The sequence below is a fragment of the Mastigoproctus giganteus genome, chromosome 13 (assembly GCF_048544385.1).
Source record: "Mastigoproctus giganteus isolate SK-2022 chromosome 13, ASM4854438v1, whole genome shotgun sequence".
Lineage (NCBI taxonomy): Eukaryota > Metazoa > Arthropoda > Arachnida > Uropygi > Thelyphonidae > Mastigoproctus > Mastigoproctus giganteus.
In genome coordinates this window covers 107,328,993-107,350,759 of record NC_143587.1, presented here as the reverse complement: position 1 = coordinate 107,350,759, position 21,767 = coordinate 107,328,993, and the positions used below count along the sequence as shown (strand labels likewise).

Below are 21,767 nucleotides of genomic sequence, written 5' to 3'. Positions count from 1 at the left end.
CTCTCCTGTGGAATGGAGAATGAGGAAAAGCGGTGTCCCTGATGGTGGCGGTGTATCCTCAGTCCTGGCTCTTTTTGCAAAGGTGTTTATTGTGGTTTCATCTCGATTAGGTAGAGGTCTTGTTGGGGCCCCAGAAGAATTAGAATTTATAATACTCATAGGAGTAAAATAAAAATTTCCGATGCCCTAAGTACCTCACCCACCACGGGTGGGTGAGGTACTTAGAGCCCTACGAGGGGATGCCCACTCGTGAACTAGCAGGTACTGCGTACACGAATGGGATGCCATTCTTTCGCCAGGAGCATCATACCCACGTTTCCAATATTCCTTGATCCCATCTCAGGACCAAAGAGAGGGAGACTTATTGGAATGCAGTTGACCCTAGCAGTAAGAACCACCCGCCGTTTGATCCTAGTCGGGCCGGCCGGGACCACTTTGTCGGCAAGACCACATCTCGTCGAAGCAGGGGCCAAAGTGGTGTATCAAGGCTGGGCCCCTCAACCACCAGGATCCCCTTTCTGAATTCCGTGGGTCGCAGCGCATGGCTGCACATGCCGGATTCCAACAATGTAACCCTGAAACCAAGGTATGGGCGTTAGATCCCAGTGATGCTAATCTGGGAAACAAGCAGCATCACTGGGAGGTCCCCTCACCACGTACAGGTGCCCAGGTCGAGGGGCTAGTGGAGAGACTGAAGATTGGGGGTTAGAAGTTGAAAGTAATGGCCGATAGAGAGATTGACCCCTGCATTTAACAAATGACAGGCCCATGTCGTGGTAGACGTCAGAGTGCCCAGCACATGGTTGACTGGACCCAGGGTATCCCAGCAGAACATCGCCCAGCGCATGACACCGCCGCCTTTTCCAAGTAAACAACACAGAAGAACCCAGCTGTCCACATGGTGCAATAGGAAACGGGATTCATCGGACCAGATGACCTTCTTCCAATCACTCAAGGTCCAGTTTCGGTGCTTACATGCACATTGTAAGCATTGTCGCCGGTGAATCGTGGTTAGAATGGACAATCGGAGAGGCCTGTGGCTACACAGCCCCAATTTCAGCAGGGTTCGATGTACTGTGTGTTGTGACACGTTACTCCCTTCACCAGCATTCCAATTAGCAGCGAGTTGTGCCACAGTCGCCCTTCTTTTTCCATGTACCATCCGGGAGAGTCTTCACTCACCTCGAGCATCGATGAGCTGTGGTCGTCTAACACATCGTTGGTGGTTCGTGGGTTCGTCCCCCCTCCTCGGACCACTTTCGATAGGTACTAACCACGGCTGACCGTGAGCATCCCACCAGCCGTGCCGTTTTGGATATGCTCTGAACCAGCCGTCTGGCCATTACAATTTGGCCTTTGTCAAACTCGCTTAAGTCCGCTACCTTTCCTATCTGAAGAACAGGAGTAACACTGATTAACGGAGCTCAGTATCAGGTGTTTTTTATACCGTGCTCCCACCCGTACACGCGCGGTAGTTCACCTGCAGTTGCTTCAATTTGCATAACGACTCACTAGTCATAATGTTTTGGCTCATCGGTGTATATGTACTTATTTTTGACCTGAGTAACATTAACATAGCTCATAAATTTGTTTCTCCCATGAAAACCCCCAGCTGGCCTTTTCCTTACACCTTTCTTTCTGCTACTATTACTTGCTGAGATACTTGTGCTTATAAATTGCATGTATATTTGTTCGATTGCTAGTGTTCCGATGAAAAACCCATGTAGCCTCTGCTCAAGCATATTAACTCCAATATAGGGACTCACTACACCGGCGGGCGGGGAAGAGGGTAATTTACGAAAGTGGATTCTGTCTGCAAGATCTGTCACTTATGAGCCGAAGACATTGTTTTGTCCCCTTGCTAGTTCTGAATAGGCTATATATATTTCTTTTAAACTGCTGTAACGTTGTTAAAAATGCAGCAATCTAATAGTTGTTTAAAATGTTCAGCGAATGAATTGTGGCGGTCTGTTACTTCATGTGAGAACATCCGACTGAGGTGCAGTGAATCATCCCATTTTTAGCAGGTGGCGAAAGTATTGTTTCGAATTCCCCCCCACCGGGTTGATTCTAAATACATTTTTAAGGCTGTATTTAAGTTCCCCCAATCCCCTCTGCTATATTTAAAAATCTGCGAGAACGAATTTGCCCAATGTAAGAAAAACTTTTTGCTGGGGATCTTCAAAACGTTGACGCATAAAAAACATGTGATCTTTCAAATATGCCGTAAATTTGCGCGATAAATAACGTCAATAGATGTCGCCGCCCGTATTTGTACCGCCTCGGGGACTGGGTGATCATCGGTCACAGTACGTCTACGGCCGAATGAGGTTACGTGTTGTATAAATGTTGTGCGAAGTTAGTGCTGGAATTCTTTGATTTATTTAAAAAGCTTCTCTTTTTACCGTCTTCCCCCGAGGACGTTTTAAGAAGCCGATGTTCGTGAAGTTTTGTCTTATTTGTTTCTTTTCTCCCATTTCTCTGTATTTCGTTAAACTGTATTTCTGGACGTGACTCAAATAACGTCAACTGCCTTCCTCTCTGCATGTGAATAAAAGGTGAGTTGTGGGAGTGATGAACAGGAAGTTAATATACCGTGTGACGTCATGGGTGTGGTAACAGCATGAAAATGGCTGTACTCGAAAGGTTGTGTTCGTGTTTCTGTCGTTTACGATATGGGACCGATGAACTAGAAAAGCGTCAACAGAGTAGGAAAATTGACACTTTGTTAAAAAAAGATAAGTATCTTATAAGGAGACAGGTCAAAGTGCTATTACTTGGTGCAGGGGAAAGTGGGAAGAGTACATTCCTCAAACAGATGAAGATTATTCATGGGGATCAATTTGATGTTAGTACGTTAATGGAATTCAGGACAACGGTGTATCAAAATATTGTTAGAGGAATGAAAGTCATTGTAGATGCTCGAATGAAACTTGGGATCCCATGGGAACATTCGAATAGTTGTGAACATGCGAATCGCATATTAATGTATCAGCCATTCGTAGAATTAGACCAGAAATACTTCTCAGAGTTCTGCTCCTCGGTTCAGGAACTTTGGAAAGATGGAGCAGTAAGACTTGCATTTAGTCGACGACGAGAATTCCAGTTGGTAAGATGTTTTTATATGTATAATCTTGTTTCCTTCTTAAATATATAATTTGGGAGAAAAAAAGTGTATAAATATAAATTCCTGACCATGTATAAATATTTACTTTACCTAACATCAGATTTTTGCTTTTCTGATCATTATCAGCCATTTTCAATCTACTGCAGGATGAAGGCCTCTCCAGCAACTTTCCAGTTTCTTCTGTTTTGTGCGATTGCCATCCATTTACTGCTCAAAAACTCTTGAATTTCACCTATCCATCTGTGTTGTTGTCTTCCAGGTTTTCTTCTAGCTCCTCTTGGGTACCATTCTGTTATTTTCTTTAGTCTATCTGTCAAGTCTTTGAGCTATGTGTCCTGCCCAAGTCCATTTCAGTTCTTTAGTTTTGATAAGAACGTTCTTTACTTGAGTTTGTTGCCTAATCCATGTGTTTCTCTTCTTATCCAAAAGTCTGATTCTTAATATAATTCATTCCATTCTTTGCTGTGTAGTTTTCAGCTTCTCTTCCATTCTTTTGGAGAGTGACCAAGTTTCACTTCCATAAGTCATAGTGTGGCGTATACACTGGTTCATTATTTTACGTTTCGATCAAATTGGGATATTGCTCCTCGGTATGTGACTAGCTTTTCTGATACAGTGTTTATATATTATTTTTATATAAAACTCATGGCTTTTTGTCATATGCTAATGATGTTCTCTTTATGTGCCTTGTTCTCACAAACTGGACATCTCCATCAGTATTTGGCTAATGAGGCATTACAAGTTTCTTTTGCCATCTTAGATTTTTTTTTTTTTTTTTGTCATCTTAGAAGTTGTTACCTTCTTTAATGTGAAACTGAACTTTGCTAACACCCAATTCAACATCTGGTTAGCAACAAGACTTGTTCTGTACTATTTCTTGTCCAATGCCAACCTTTAATTCAACCCAGCTGTAGTATCACCTCATTTTTGTAGCACAAATGATATCATATAGCCTAACAGTCCCCAGATTTTAACTTTAATACTTGAAAAAATATTCAGTTCATTGAGTTATGCTTGGAGTGTACTAATGCTTGATCTTTTACTAGTAGATTGCAATGCTTATTAATTTTGTTTATTTATTTTTTTTTTAATAATGACAAAATTTTGTAAATTTTTTGTTTTTTGGCCAAAAAATACTCATCTAGCCTTCTTTGCATATTGCCACTTGCATGTGTATTGATGCTAAGAAATGTCACTTACAGATTTATCATACTAAATTCATTTGGGAGGGTTAAAAAATCATGGACCAGCATATGCTATTTTGACTGGTGCCATACGTAGCACACAACACAGCCAACTCTGAGTTCCCTTTCCTCTTTCATTGAATTGTAAAATGTGAGTCTCTGACTTTGTTTCCATACCACTGCCATCATTATTGAAGTATCTTTTACCATGATGATGTGTGCCATGTGTCAGAATAACATTTTGGCCTTTTTTTGGTAATGTAGGATACTATTGGATACCTTTCTGGAATGCAAATACACTGCTCAAGATTAGCTGATTTACTGTTCTCAGTCAAACTCTGTGATTTCTCTTATTTTACTGATAATGCCTACATTGTTAGAACCATTGTGTTAAAAAGCAGTTTCACTGCATGATGAGCTGTATTCAGCCAGACACACTGGAATAACATGACTGGTATTGCATACTTCACAGACCCTCTCAGCTTACTACACAAAGTGAACAGCAGTTTAAACAGAAAAAAAAAGCAGCACACAAGACTAAAGGCACAGTTAAGAAGGTACAAAAAATTGACTAATTCTGAACGAGTGAGTCACCACGATTAAACATTTTCTCACAGGGTCTGTCAGGCAATGTGATGCTTCCAGTATTTACATTTCCAAGGTTCTTTTTTATACTCTAAGCTTACCTTTAAACCCCATGTAGAGTATCTTAGCAAAAAGATTATTAAAGAGCTTTGTCTTTTTAAGGTAGAATTAGTAAGAATTAAAATATGAAGTTCAGATATCTTTATTGCTATAGAATCACAGATCCTTAAATAGGAATGGAAATATCCTGTGTTTCACTACCCTGTCTAGACTATGGTTTTTTGCGGAATGTAATCATCCCTGGCTCACTGCTTTACAGTAACTAAGATTAATTTTAGAGTGAAGATGATGGAAGAATTAAACTACATTAATATTGGAGATTTTTTAGTTGTTAGTTTCAGCAGCCCATCTCTAGATTATCTGGGCTTTTCAGGACTGCTGAAATTTTATCATACCCCCCCCCCTAAATTCTGGAATTAAAGCTTATCAATAACCATGATTTTAATGCCTTGTAACAAAAAATAGTCATTTCACCCTCTACAAACCCAGCAAAAACCAAGTATAGGCATATTACTTCATACACCATTTAGCTGGTTTTTTTGGATAAAAGGCAAGAAATTATTAAAAATGTGCACTTTATAATGTTCTTCCCAAGTCTGAAAATATACAAAGGGTACTAGGAAAGTTTTGCAATACAGCTTTGTTTATTTAATTTTTTCAAAGTAATTTCCTCTACATTCAATACACCTCTCTATCCTCCGAAACCAATCTTTAAACCAGTTCTGCCAAGTTTCACTAGGGAGTAAAGCACACTCGTTGTCCCAAGCCCTTAGAAGGTCCTCATCACTGGAAAACCGCCTCCCTTTTAGCTTCATTTTCACATGCGGGAACAGTGCAAAGTCGCAGGGAGCAAGGTCTGGACTGTAGAGAGGGTGCTCGAGAAGTTTCAGTCCTGTCGTGGTCAAATATTCGGTGCAGGCTTTGGCGCGGTGAGCTGCAGCATTATCGTGATGGAGGTACCAGGTGTCCATTCTTGACTTTGGCCGCAGGTTCTTCATAGATCCAATGACTTTAGGCAGGCATTGTTCAGTATACCACTCAGCTGTGACTGTCTTCTGCGTGTCCAAAACGACACGTTCCACAATTCCACTCGATTTGAAAAATACAGCTATCATTTTCTTCTTTACAGATCGGGATTTTCTGACAATTACGGGTGTGTCGTCATCATCAAAGACCCAAACTTTGTTTTGAGCCTTGGTCGGCAGATCGTAATAGTACAGCCAAGTCTCGTCACCTGTCACGATGTTCACATACCGAGATTGTCCCTTATCAAACTTTTTTAACATCTCCCGGCACCAAGTCACACGTCGTGTCATCTGCTCTTCAGTCAGTTGATGCAGCACCCAGAGAGAACAAAGTTTCTTCACGTGCAAATGATCTTGCAGAATCGAACGAATTGCTGGTGCATTTAGGCCCAAAGTATCCTCTATCTGTTGGTAGGTCACTCGCCTGTTTTCGTCAAGCATTTTCCTCACAGCAGTAACGTTTTCCTCCGTAACTGACGTTTGTGGCCTTCCCGGCCTCTCAGAATCCTCCAGAGTGAAATTTCCCCTTTGGAATTCTCTATACCACCTGAATATCGTTGTACGATGTGGACAATCATCATCTAGTGCAAGAGTCATTTCTTCTAAGCACTGGTCTATGGTTAAACCACGCACGAAATTATACCGCAAAACTGTCCTTATCTCATTTCGTGACCACGATGCCATCGCAAGCACTTTACACTCTCACTACTAATGAATAACTGAGCCCATCAACTTGGCGCGGCGGCTACTATGCACGTATGAACATGACTCAACATGCAGCAACAAGCAGCTTCCTGTGATTCATTGTTGCATCATATTGCAAAACTTTCCTAGTACCCTTTGTATTGTGAAATAAAAATAAATAATTCCTGTTGCAATAAATCTTATCAAAAAAAAAAAAAAAAAAAAATCCCTGAATGCTTCCCTTTCAATTCTCAGAGCATGAAACTGATACCAAGGCTCTGTGGAAAATCAGCACAGGAGCAGATGCATGCCACCATAATTTTTTTTTCATCTATACTTCTCTAATAAAAAGTCAGTGATCTAAATCAGATCAAAACTAAATACCATACTGAGGAATACTAAAATTCATATCAATATCAAATCGGTGTTAATTTCAATGAAGTCCACTGTTCTGGAGCTATCCAATTGACCTAATATTCTCATCTTGGGACTATTGAAGTGTATTATTATGCAACAGTGTACCTGCTTGGGTGGTTTTTTTTTTTTTTTTTTTTTAAGTTGTGTAATCTCTGCCAGGATTAAGAAAAAATAGTCCATTGTAATAAGAGCTAAGAAAAATCTGATCAAGTAATCTTAATGAAGTCTCATTATTAATATATATACTGAATAAAACACAAATTAAGAAAATTTGGTGCAGATGTTCACCTCCTGCTCTCCAGTTATTTTAATCTTCGTCGCATTCAACAGCAAGACAGTTAGGTGAATATAAGTGAGGTAGCTCCCATATGAATGTTACACAGTGAACAGTTGTGCCAAAATTGATTCAGCATCTTGCAATTTATTCTTCTTTTCTGAAACACCATCATTGAGAATGGGGTCTCTGATTTTATTCTTAAAGATAGTGAAGAGAGAGGCAGTAAAGATCGTCTGTTCTTCATACAGTTTTATTTTTGTTGATGCTAATGTTCTTGTTTGTATTTGTCATTTCAAATTTTGTTTGAGTCTTGTATGATGTTTTCATTTCATTTCTATCCTAAGATCTTAAAATGTATATCATAAAATGCACCCTGGACATTAGAAGGAATTTTAAAAATACTGAAAAACCATGTAAATTGAGGCTTACATTTATAATTAATGCTTAAAGATGAGGTAACCCTAAAAGATGAAACCAAGAGGAAGAAAAAATTTAAGATAAATGAAGATGATTAATTTATTCTCACCTACAGAAATTAATAAAATAGGGTATTCCAAAAATCATTAATCTTTGAAGGGGCTAGGATAATGATTAGTTTCAATGTGAATGTTGGAGATTAGTAAACGGTAGCATTGACAGAATAAAAGAGATAATATTAGACAAAAAATGCAACTTGATCTTTATTCAATGCTGAATATTGAAATGCCAAATAATTGAACCTATAACTGTTCAATTTGATGTTATTAGAGATTCTGGCACTATAATATGGTACATGATTCCAATGTTTCATTATTTTCTAAAGATTAACCATATGTAGCTAAGTAGAGTTTTGATCTGTAGAAGGAATATATATTTACCAAATATTGAGGTTAGTAGATTAACAGGTAAACTTTGTGGTGAAGAGTCTATTAATGACAAATGTAAAGTACTACATTTGTCATTAATAGCATTTGTCATTACATTTGTCAACTGACAAATGTAAAGTACTACACATGGGAAACAGCAACCCCAGAGCAACGTATCAACTCTGTGGTACTACACTGACAGTGGTAGAGAATGAAAGGGACCTGGGGGTGGTTGTGCAGGCAGACATGAAGTTCTCTGAGCAGTGCAGACGGGCTGCAAGAGTAGCTCATGGTGTATTATCAATGATATATAGGGATTTTTCTAGCAGGGATAAGGAGGTGATTGTTCCCTTGTATAAGGCAATGGTCAGGCCACACCTAGAGTACTGTATACAGGTCTGGAGGCCTCATTTCAAGAAGGATGTAGAGCTGCTGGAATGAGTACAGAGAAGGGCAACAAGATTAGTGAATGGAACAAAAGGGGTGCTCTTACAAAGAAAGGCTTAAGTTTTGCAAATTACAATGTCTGGAGACTAGGCACCAGCGAGGTGATCTGATAGAGGTATATAAAGCCTTGAATGGTTTGGGCATGCTCAATGCTGATGGGATTCTTCCTCTCGCTCAGAATAATCACCTGAGAGGGCATAAATTCAAATTGAGGAAAGACAGATGTAGGATAGACGTGTGGAAATTTGCCTTTAGCCAGCGGGTGGTTGGTTGGTGGAACAGACTTCCATCCCTTGTCGTGGAAGTTGATAGCCTAAATTAGTTTAAGGCTCAGCTGGACAGGTATTTTGAATGACAGAGGGGTGAAGTGGGAGTGTTTTTTTTTTTTTTTTGGCTGATGCTGCATAAGCTTGCTTTCTTGCATCAAATGCCTCTACTAATGCTAATTAAGGAACTTAAAAATTAAGAGCATTACCTCATTATACATTAAAAAAAATTAAAAAAAAAAAAAAAGATAATTGTTGTAGAGCCATCAAAAAATAAGTTTTTGAACCTAAATTAATAAACACCCAAAATTAATAAAAAATGTTATAAATTAAATTATAACAACATAAATTCTGCCCAAAAAAGTAATGTTTTTGTTAATGTTTTAATATTATTATTGAAAATATGTCAAAATTATAATTACTAAAGTTTAATTACTATAATTACTAAAGTATGTCCTAATTGTAATTGGATATACTTTGGTTTAGTGGATCAAAGGAGCACAATCAATTTGAATGCACTGCTACCACTTCTCATTGCCCAAACGGTAAGGGTAAGCACTTAATCACTCAGCTTTCTCCAAAAGCTGAGTGATTAGGCGAAGCAAGGGGGAAAAAAATCCAGGAATATAAAGCAGAGAATAAAGTGCCAAAATATACATATGCCATGGCTGCTAAACAATTTTTCAGTCTGTTTCCAAACAGTTGTTACGGTTCCTCCATATATGTCTATCGCCAATTGGGTTTGGCTAATTTATTTTCCAGTGTCTCTATTCTTCCTGTTTTTCATAAGTGATTCTTTACTTAAAAGCTTTGAAGTAGGAATCCAGAAAGGAAATACACCTTTCTTTCCTTGTATATATATTTATATAATCCGTACTAACCTAAATAACTTTCTAAACTGCTTGGTCACTGGTGACACCACTCCCTCCTCCATGCAGCAGGGCTGGTAACCTGGAAGAAGAAAATCACTCTCCCAGGGCAAAAAGGAGCAAAGATGGACATAAATAGACATGTCACTTACAGATTTCACGATCCAGATCTCTCAAACAGATCGTGAACGTGAAATCTGACTTAAATGCATGTAATTCAGAACAGCAGAAAAAAGAAGAAACTGATTCGGAGATTAAAATCTGGAGACCTTCTAGTGGAGATGAGTGAAAATAAGCACTTGGAAAGACTATTAAAAACATCAACTTTTGGTGGATGCCACCCTAAACTCCTCTAAAGGGGTAATAGCCAAGTGGGATCTCCTTAATGTATCTGAGGAAGAGATCGTTCAAGAATCAGGCGATCAAAATGTAATAAATGCCAAAAGGATAGTCATTAAGAAAGATGGCGTTCATACTCCTACCCGAACAGTCATTCATACATTTAAAACACCGATTCTACCAACAACTGTTAAAGCTGGATATTTAAGGTGCAAAATTTGACCTTACATTCCAAACCCCAGTGTTTTAAATGCCAAAAATTTGGACACTTGCAAGCAGTCTGCAGGGGGTTTAACCACAGGAGGCACCTGTGCCTCTTGTGGTTAAAAGAGCATGTTCACACAGACTGCACCACTGAAATGCAATGCTGCCCAAACTGTAAGGGAAATCATTCAGCATTTTCATAGGAGTGCATCCAATTGCAGGCAGAAAAGAATCCTGGTAACCCAAAGGTCGTGGGTTCGAATCCCGCCTCGGGCTTGGATCAAAGTACTGCAAAAACCTTGGGAGGTGCATTATGGCCACAGAAGCCGATGCGCCAACAACTAACTAAAACAAAAAAAAAAAAAAAATCACTGCTCTTGCAAGATTCGGACTAGACAGGCACAAACAAACAAACCACATCCCATGAGCAAGCAGACACACCCGATAATCCTCAATAATGCATAGAATCATTTAGTGGAATTTTAACGGACTCTGAGCTAACTTAAACTATGTTTATGACTTAATTATTGAATATAAGCCTGCTGTTCTTTATCTACAGGAAACAAACCTGACCCCTAAAATATCTATGAGCATAAAACATCATATAATGCTTAGAAAGGATAGGAACGACTCTAATACAGCACATGGAGGTGTAGCATTGCTAGTAAACTCCAGAACTCCTTTCAGACCTGTCCCACTGCAACCAACTTTAGAAGCAATCGCTGCCAGAGTTATGGTTGAGATTTCCTTATACCTTTCGCCCAATTATTCATGCACTTTAGCAGATTTGGATGATTTAGTTACTCAGCTGCCACCACCTTTCTGTATCTTGGGTGACTGGAATGGGCATCACCCCTTATGGGGTTCAAAAAAGAGACATGATCCAGATATGCCTCCAGAAATATCAGAACTGTTTGGACTAAAGTTCAAAGAATTAATGGAAAATATCCTCCTATAACAACTCCAATAATACTTCTAAAAGGGAAAGAAATCTACGATCCTCTTGAAATTGCTAATACATTAGGTGAAACATTTGAAACACTCTCAGTTGTAACTGCATTTGAGCCACACTTTGTCACATAAAGTACAGTCAGAAAAATAAAATTTCAATTTCAATTTCAATACTTCACAGTAGCTTCTATATAATGTACCCCTTACCAAGACAGAGTTATGCACTGCTCTTGCGCCGACAGGGCTAGCCGGGTGGGTAAAGTGCCTGCCTGGCAATCCAAAGGTCACGGGTTCGCATCCCGCCTCGGGCTTGGATCAGAGTACTGCAAAAACCTTGGGAGGTGCATTATGTCCTCAGAAGCTGATGCGCCAACAACTAACTAAAACAAAAAAAAAAAAAAAAAAAAATCACTGCTCTTGCAAGATCCTTGAGGTTGTCACAGACATTCTCTCAGATATGCTAGACAAGCTGTACTTGCTACCTGGGAGTCTAAAACGCTGATGGAACTGATATTCGGGTGACACTCAAGTCAAGTGGACCCAATTTTGGCGAAGTCCGGACGGTCTGTGACAGCCAAATCCTCTGCTTGCACCTTCATGATGGTGGGACTGTTAGTAATCCTGGGTATAACTTCCATGCACAAGTACATGGTGGGTGACCACCCAGGTGTGAACCAACGTAAGCAGGAGTCGAGGTGTGGCACCAACACCACATGGAGGAACGCCGCCCCTCTATGTTACCAGGCAGTACTAGGTGGTAGATGACCCTCATCAACCGGTGAAATACCACCACTTTGCTTATTGGAGGCTTGAAGTGGTGCAACCCATGTTTAGTCTCTAGAGCTAAGTTCCAGTCAACCCTTCCCTTTCTCTTCCATCATGCAGTATGATTGACTTTTGAGGTTATGATGAACGTCGTGGCGAGATCCAATATTCCTTACATTTCGAGGGTACAGCTCTAAAACGGTGTTCGCAGGCCGGCCGCTAGTTAGTACACCGGACCGAACCTATTGGTAACTCTCTAGGAGGCTTCCGGATCAGCTAGTGTTTTTTTTTTTTTTTTTTTTTTTTATGAGAACCCCAAACACGAGAGATATTATAACCTATAGTACTTAGTACCGTGCTTGGGTTGGAGGTTGAGAAGACGAAAGAAGATATTTGTTGATATTGGACTTGAACTTCTGTAGATTGTAATTTTCAGGAAATACGTATGAAGGAAGGTTGTTCCAGAAAACGGCAGTTGAATGAATAAATGAGGAAGATGAGTAGTTGGTTCTGTGGGTTTGAAGTTGGACAGTAAATGGATGTTGGCTGGTGGCGGCACGTGTTCGGACTGTTTTGAAAGAGAGAGCGGGAATTATAGAAGCCAATTCAGAAGAACAGTGCCCATGGAAGTATCTGTAGAAGAGGCATGCAGCAGAAACAGTGCGTCTATGAGACAGCGAGTGGAGAGACTCTGTTAGAGATGAATCATTAATTAACCTAACTGCCCTCTTCTGAATGGAATCAAGAAGCCTGAGAGAGGTTTTGGGGGCACCACCCCAGATGTGGGAACAATATTCCATGGCAGGGCGGATTTGCGATTTATACAGAGTGAGCAGCTGTTTGGGAGAAAAGTAACGCCGAGAGCGAAAGAGAAAACCAAGTTTTTTAGATGCAGAGGAAGCAATATTTGTAATGTGCTTGTGCCAAGAGAGATTAGAAGTCATGGTAATCCCCAAAAGAGATATATCATTTTGCCTAGAAATCGGAGTGTCACTAAAGATAAGCATAGGAGCAGAAGAATCCTTTTTGCGAGATATAAGACAAGATTGAGTTTTAGAAGGATTGAAATCAACTAAGTTGTCTTTGCCCCACTGGAGAATTACCTGAAGATCGGCATTTAAGGAATTGGCAGCAGATTTTCGAGAACTTGAAGCTGATTGAGCTGGACAAGGTTTCTCAAAATGGAAAGTTGAATGCAATGTGCTATCATCGGCAAAACTATGGATAGGATTTCCAGTCAATGGAAGAAGGTCATTGATATACAAGAGGAAAAGAGTGGGGGAAAGAACTGAACCTTGGGGGACACCGGCATTAGTGGAGAAGTTAGAAGACAGAGAGCCATCTACCATCACCCTCAGTGAGCGATCAGAGAGAAAACTGGATAACCAATTACTAAAAACAGTTGGCAAACCATAAGATGGAAGCTTGTTTAGAAGACCTTTATGCCAAACACGATCAAAAGCCTTTGAGATGTCAAGAGCAACTACTTGTGTTTCACCGAACCTTTCCATTGAATTAGTCCATAAATGGGTAACATAAGCCAGAATATCACCAGTGGATCGACACTGACGGAATCCATACTGGCGATCGTTGATCAGACGGAAGGTTTCTAGGTAGTTTAATCTTGCTAATACTAATAATCTTGCTACCTCTACTCTGCCAGATAGTGACTGGATGGAGTCCAAGTAGTGTGTATGCGGGGAGCATTGTCGAGGCCACGTTATGTCAAGGATCTGGGTATATTCTTACCACATGTACGCCATATCCAAAAATTTCATTACTTCATACAGCATGTCCCACCCACTTTTTCTTACTATTGAATACACCATGAATTGTCAAACTAATAGAGCAAGCTTATCTGCGAAAAGATGTAAACCTCCCAAGCACTTCCTAATTCATTTCACAAATATACATGGTCTCAATTCTAATCTCAACGATGTCCATTTCCACTTGCAGTCTGCCAAACCCCATGTACTCTTTCTGACAGAATCTTAGTTATCGGTTGATTCAACTACTGCTCATCTCAGTTGCCCAAATTATTCGCTGTATGATTCCTTTCGCCTCAAAGGTGGTACTTGTGCATATGTCTGTTCTGATATTCCCTGTCAGAGAACTTGGCAATTTGGAATCTCCTCTCTTTGATCTTCTCTGGCTTAAAATCTCTCTACCTCATTGTGTCAAATTCATCTGTTGTCTCTACCGTTCTCCCAACTCCACTAATCACTTGGAGCTCTTTGACTTCCTCTCTTTGCAACTTGACTTTCTCCAATTCAACTTTCCTAACAGTGAGGTAATTTTCCTTGATGATTTTAATGTTCACAACTCCAGCTGGCTTCTGTTTTCTAGTCACACTGACCCAGCAGGTCGAAATGCTGAGGCTTTTGCAATTACTAATGACCTAGCACAGATTGTTCATTTACCTACAAGAATACCGGACAATCCTAATCATACCACCTATAATACCCTTGATCTTTTTCTCACAAACAACCCTTCTAAGTACACGGTCGAAGTGAAGAGGTCCTTTAGGCACTTCAGATCACAACTTGGTGATTGTCTCTTCTCCAATGGAACCTTTATCTCATGGCTATTCCCAACCTCGTGTTGTTTGGCATTACAAGAATGCAAAATGGGATGACCTGTGAGACTTCTTTTCTTCTTTTCCTTGGTCGGATTACTGTTTCAAAACTTCTGATGTCAACGTTTGCTTAGATCGTGTCAGTGAAATTATTCTTGCAGGAATGGAATCCTTTATCCCACGCTCCACTTTAAAATCTCGTCCTTTATCTAAACCTTGGTTTTCCAATAAAGGTGCTAAGGCTGTTCAAGAGAAGAATGTTGCATATCGTAATTGGCTTGTTTCTAATTCTTCAGTTTCATTTTCTGCCTACACCAAAGCTCGCAACAATTGTAAAGCAGTTATTAATCAATCCAAACTAGAGTTTGAACAGGCTAAGAGTAGAAAACTTGCTTCTTGCCCTAATGGTAGCCGAGCATTCTGGTCTCTTGCCAAAACTATTGGCCGCAACTTTGCCCATCTCTGCTCCCACCTCTGTCCAAACCAGATGGTTCTGTTGTCACTTCAGCCAAGGATAAAGCTGACCTGCTAGCATCCCATTTTTTCTTCCAGCTCAAGTATTAATGATCTTGGTAAAACACCTCCCACCATTCTCAACGCGCTCCATTCAATGCCTCCTGTAGTCTTCCGTCAAAAGGATATCAGATGGATTTTGATGAATCTTGATGCTAAGAAAGCTCCAGGTCCTGATGGTATTTCTCCACTTGTTCTCAAAACCTGTGCTCCTGAACTTACTCCTATTCTTTGCCGCCTTTTTTCACTTTCTTATTCCAAAGGTGTTTTTTCTTTTGCTTGGAAATTTGCTCATATCCAGCCAGTTCCTAAAAAGGATGACAAATCCCTCCCATCCAGTTATCGTCCCATTGCAATTACTTCTACTCTTTCTAAAGTAATGGAGAAATCAATTAACCGCCAACTCTTAAACTACCTAGAAACCTTCTGTGTAATCAACGATCGCCAGTATGGATTCTGTCAGTGTCGATCCACTGGTGATATTCTGGCTTATGTTACCCATTTATGGACTAATTCAATGGAAAAGTTCGGTGAAACACAAGTAGTTGCTCTTGACATCTCAAAGGCTTTTGATCGTGTTTGGCATAAAGGTCTTCTAAACAAGCTTCCATCTTATGGTTTGCCAACTGTTTTTAGTAATTGGTTATCCAGTTTTCTCTCTGATCGCTCACTGAGGGTGATGGTAGATGGCTCTGTCTTCTAACTTCTCCACTAATGCTGGTGTCCCCCAAGGTTCAGTTCTTTTCCTCTTGTATATTAATGACCTTCTTCCATTGACTGGCAATCCTATCCATAGTTTTGCCGATGATAGCACATTGCATTCCACTTTCCATTTTGAGAAACCTTGTCCTGCTCAATCAGCTTCAACTTCTGGAAAATCTGCTACCAATTCCTTAAATTCCGATCTTCAGGTAATTCTCCAGTGGGGCAAAGACAACTTAGTTGATTTCAACCCTTCTAAAACTCAGTCTTGTCTTATATCTCGCACAAAGGATTCTTCTGCTCCTATGCTTATCTTTAGGGACACTCCGATTTCTAGGCAAAATGATATATCTCTTTTGGGATTATCCTGACTTCTAATCTCTCTTGGCACAAGCACATTATAAATATTGCTTCCTCTGCATCTAAAAAACTTCGTTTTCTCTTTCGCTCTCTGCGTTACTTTTCTTCCAAACAGCTGCTCACTCTGTATAAATCGCAAATCCGCCCTGCCATGGAATATTGTTCCCACATCTGGGGTGGTGCCCCCAAAACCTCTCTCAGGCTTCTTGATTCCATTCAGAAGAGGACAGTTAGGTTAATTAATGATTCATCTCTAACAGAGTCTTTCCACTCGCTTTCTCATAGACGTACTGGTTCTGCTGCATGATCTTCTACAGATACTTCCATGGGCACTGTTCTTCTGAATTGGCTTCTATAATTCCCGCTCTCTCTTTCAAAACAGTCCAAACACGTGCCGCCACCAGCCATCATCCATTTACTGTCCAACTTCAAACCCACAGAACCAAGTTTTCATCTTCCTCATTTATTCATTCAACTGCCGTTTTCTGGAACAACCTTCCTTCATACGTATTTCCTGAAAATTACAATCTACAGAAGTTCGAGTCCAATGCCAACAAATATCTTCTTTCGTCTTCTCAACCTCCAACCCAAGCACGGTACTAAGTACTATAGGTTCTGATACCTCTCGTGTTTGGGGTTCACATAAAAAAAAAAAAAAAAATCCAATAATAGTGCTGCTGGCCCTGATGGAGTATACTATGCCATGATATATCATTTGAGTGAAGAATCCCATTCTGCTCTTCTAAAACTGTATAATAGAATCTTTGATGAAGATTACTACTCTACCAACTGGTGTCATTCTATTGTATTAGCTTTCCCAAAACCAGAAAAGGATCATTCAGATCCAGCGAATTACTGACCAATAGCTTTAACTGATTGTATAGAAAACACAATTAATGCTAGGTTGACATGGTTCCTAGAGACTGAAAATATTCTAAGTCAAACTCAATGTGGATTTCGGAGAACTAGATCAACACTTGACCTTATGGTCAAAGCCACTCACAAACATCTTGTCGTGGTAACCCTGCCTGTGCTCGATGTGGTGTTAAAGACAATGAGAGCAAGGAATGTTCAGCTCCAAAACCGATCTGTATAAATTGCCAAGGAGAGTACCCCGCCTACTCTAGAGCATTCCAGCGGTGGAAGGATGAAAAAGAAATCCAAAAACTGAAAACAGAGCTGAATATCTCCTACCCAGAGGCCAGAAAACGTATACAACCAATAAATAGCAGGGAACCTTCATATACCCAGAAGGTTTCTGCTAAGTGCACTATGGGGACACAAACTGAGATGACTATACCACCAAGAGAGTCATTCACTCTGATTGCATGCTATTTATTGAGTTCACAAAAGTCCACCAAAAAAACACAATCAGCTGCCACTCCTATATCTGTACCTCTTAGTGCTCCACCACTACCAAAACCAAGTGGTAAAGAAAAGCCAAAAAGTTCAGAAGAGTCACCCGTGATACCAGAAACAATGGATGTAGAGAATAAGGATGTACCGGATGAATCAGTTTGAACTCTTTGCCAAGGAAGAAATGGACACGGGACAGTGTCCATTCTTCCCCAAAAAAGATAAATCCAAGACTGACAAAAGTAAGCCCTCTGCACCTCGAAAGCCACCTGATGGACCCACCAAGCCAAAATAATGGCTAAATTCCTACAATGGAATTGTTGTTTGTTTGTTATTTGCTTTTTAGGAGCATTAGCAACTAAGGCCATATTGCTCCGGGATATGCGGTGGTCATTCCCTGACCTTTCCGCATCCTCCGTATTTGGTGGTGACGGGCTCGAACCCCGGTCTAATCAAGAAGCGTGTGCTACGCACTGCTGCTCCTTCCCACCTGGCTACGGAGGCGCCTGGAATTGTTGTGGATTCCGGCGAAATATTGATAACATCAAGGCCCTCCTGCAAAAGCAGGAGCCAGTTTGCTTTTGCTTGTGGGAGACTTATCCAAAGGCAAATGATGACCCCACCATGCATAACATCACAATTTTTCATAAGGATAGAATTGCGGATGGTCCTGCTCATGGAGGAGTGGCTATCCTTGTAGGCAACCAGACCCCAGTTCAGGCCTTGCTACTTACAATCAGCATAGAGGCTGTTGCAATTTGCCCTACTGTGGGATTTTTATTAACCGTCTGTTCTGTTTATTTGCCACCTGGGACTGACATCTCCCAGGAAGACCTTGATGACGCAGTTGCCTCCCCCTTTCTTACTTCTCAGGGATTTTAATGGACATAACACCCTGTGGGGTAGTGCTAGCATCAATAGAAGGGGACGAGTCATAGAGTGTATGCTAAATGACAATGACCTTTCCCTTCTAAATATTGGAACAAACACCTTCTTCCACATGCCTACCCGTACATTTTCTGCCATTGATCTCTCTATCTGCTTCCCTTCTCTACTCCCTTCACTCACTTGGGAAGTGGAGGAGAACCCATACGGAAGTGATCACTTCCCTGTGATAACTTTGTTACACAGTGGGAGACCGTGTCTTCCTTTCAGGTTACCACGGTGGAAGACTGGACTGCCTTCCAACATCAGGCAAAATTTGACCTCAGTACCGTCAGTCAGGAGCCTATCAATGATGCAGTAATGTACATCACAGAAAATATCGTCCAAGCAGCTGCGAATGCCATCCCAAAAACATCTGCCCGGTTTCCACCATTTCCCAAACCATGGTGGAATTCACAATGCACAGCAGCAGAAAAGGCTCAAAACAAAGCGTGGGGGATATTCCGCCGATATCCTACCACGACCAACCTTATAGCCTTTAAACGCGTATGAGCCAAAGCACGCTACATCCGCCATCATAGTCAAAAAGAATCGTGGATCCGTTTTACTTCATCAATTACTCAGTCCACTAGTACTAAGTTGGTCTGGGATAAAATCCGGAAAATGAAGGGAAAATATACATCCCACACATCTTGAATCCTAGATTATAATGGATGCACTATTGCAGATCCACCTGCAATAGGAAATTCTCTTGGGGAAACATTCTCTAACATCTCTGCAATATCTTCGTATTCCCCAGGATTTCTGGTCCTGAAACATAAAATCGAAAGACAGGCACTTAATTTTAAGTCTGAGAGCATTTATCCCTACAACGGGTCATTCACTATAGAGGAACTGAAAAGAGCTCTCATTCTTTCCAAAGCAAGTGCTGTTGGACCAGATGGCATCCATTATGAAATGATTAAGCATCATCTTTCACCAAAATCTATGCATCATCTGCTCCTTCTATATAACAGAATCTTTATTGAAGGGCAGTTTCCGGATTCCTGGCGCAAGGCAATCATTCTTGCCTTTGCTAAGCCAGGAAAGAATCCAAAAGTCACTACTAATTATCGTCCTATTGCTCTGACTAGCTGTCTGTGCAAAATCCTGGAGAATGGTTAATTTTCGTTTAATATGGTATTTAGAAACAAATGACCTTCTCTCCAACATCCAGTGCGGCTTCTGAAGGAACCGGTCCACTTTGGACCATCTATTAGACTGGAAACATCCATCCGGGATGCTTTTCTAAAACGTGAACATTTGGTGTCTGTGTTCTTTGACATGGAGAAAGCGTATGACACAACTTGGAGATTTGGCATCTTAAAAGATTTGCATAGCCTTGGCCTTAGAGGGCATCTCCCCATTTTTATTAAAAACTTTTTAGTCAATCGTTCTTTCCAAGTTCGTGTGGGATTCTCACTCTCTCGTTCCTTTAGCCAAGAGGAGGAGTACCACAAGGATCAGTTTTAAGTGTCACGCTTTTCGCCATCAGAGTAAATTCCATCACAGAACAACTTCCTCCAACTGTAAACAATGCCCTCTATGTTGATGACTTTAGCATATTTTGTCAGTCATGCAACATGAGGGTTATTGAAAGACAACTGCAAAAAGCCATTGGTCCCCTAAATTCGTGGGCACTGTCTAATGGATTCAGGTTCTCGCTGCAGAAGACCGTTTGCGTACACTTTTGTTGTAAACGTAATCTTCATCCCGAATCTGAATTAAGGCTCGGACAAAATGCTATTCCAGTAGCGGCGGACACAAAATTCTTGGGACTCATGTTTGATAAAAAGCTGACCTTTCTGGATCACATCTGTCAACTCCGCACAAAGTGCACAAGAGGCCTGAATATTTTATGCTCTCTTTCCTCTACATCTTGGGGTGCGGATCAATGCACCCTACTACGCATATACCGTGCACTTGTACAATCCAGACTAGATTTCTGGTCCCTCGTATACAATTCGGCCAGAGACAGTGTACTTCGATGGCTGGATCCTGTCTATCATCAGGCTCTCCGTATCGCTATTGGAGCATATCGAACATCTCCTGTCCAGAGCTTATACGTCGAAGCAAACGAACCACCGTTATCGCTTCAACGTCAGCAGTTGTCTCTAAGGTACGCTTTAAAACTGAAATCCCTGCCAGACCATCCTACGTGGCCACAGTGGGAAAATTTGTACAACACTCATAAGACTGCCAGTCGTCCTTTTGGTATTCGTCTCCAAGAGCTACTCAAAGAACTTAAGATCAAGGTAGATAAGGTTGCCCAAACACCAAAGCAAACCCTTCCACCCTGGCATGCTCATGTTGTTCCAGCATGTGACTTGTCCTTTAGTAATTGGGGAAAGTCGGACACTCCATCATCTGTCTACCTGCAGCTTTATTCAGCACACCGAGCTGAACATTCTGACTTTGCGCCAGTTTACACAGACGGCTCGAAGTCGGAATCATATGTGGGATCTGCTGCTGTCTTTACAGACACCACTACATCGGAGCAGATTCTCTCTGAATGCAGCATATTTACTGCAGAGCTGCACGCTATAAAGTTAGTCTTGGATCACATTTGTAAATGCCAATACCAGCGGTTCATTTTATATTCTGATTCTCTCAGCGTGTTACAGGCTTTAATATCTGTGAGATATAATTCTCATCCACTTCTGTCTTGCACTCAACAGAAGATTCACTTTCTCCATGAATGTGAATATGATATCTGCTTCTGCTGGATTTCCAGCCATATCGAGATTAGGGGAAATGATTTGGCTGACACCGCAGCCAAATCAGAAATTCCCAGTAATAATCGCCACCTGTCAGTCCCCTATACCGACTACAGGCAAATAATACACCAGAAGATACACTCCCAATGGCAGGATTCGTGGAATAGACAGACTACGAATAAATTGTCGTATAAAGCCTGTAATTGAACCGTGGCAGTCTAGTCTGCGCAGGAATCGTAAGGAGGAAGTTGTTCTTGCCCGGACCCGCATAGGACATAGTCATTTGACTCATTCGTTTTTGCTGAGGGCTGATGATCCTCCTATGTGTGAGTCAGACACATTTTAATTGATTGTCCAGATTTTAGCAATATCCATTTTACCTCTTTTAATCATCTGACTGAGCCGTATACACTCAGTCAGATTTTATCCGACGATGACAATGTGTCTGCTGTTTTTAGCTATTTTAAATCAATAAAGGTTTTTACTTGTATTTAAAATTGACATGTTATTGTTATTTCTTTATTGATTTATCTTTTCTACATTTTATACCTTTTGTTATTTTATATCTTGACATG

The 21,767-nt window shown here is 40.7% G+C and overlaps 1 protein-coding gene across 1 annotated transcript in view; it reads left to right on the top strand.

Moving 5' to 3' along the window:
* Positions 1–2,336: 2,336 nt before the first annotated feature.
* LOC150076342 (guanine nucleotide-binding protein subunit alpha-12-like) overlaps positions 2,337–21,767 on the top strand; it is a 29,793-nt gene continuing 10,362 nt past the window's right edge. The window contains exon 1 of the mRNA XM_090388157.1: positions 2,337–3,109. Within this exon, the coding sequence (XP_090244283.1) occupies positions 2,624–3,109 (486 nt within the window). The 5' untranslated portion in view covers positions 2,337–2,623. The remainder of the gene's footprint in view (positions 3,110–21,767) is intronic.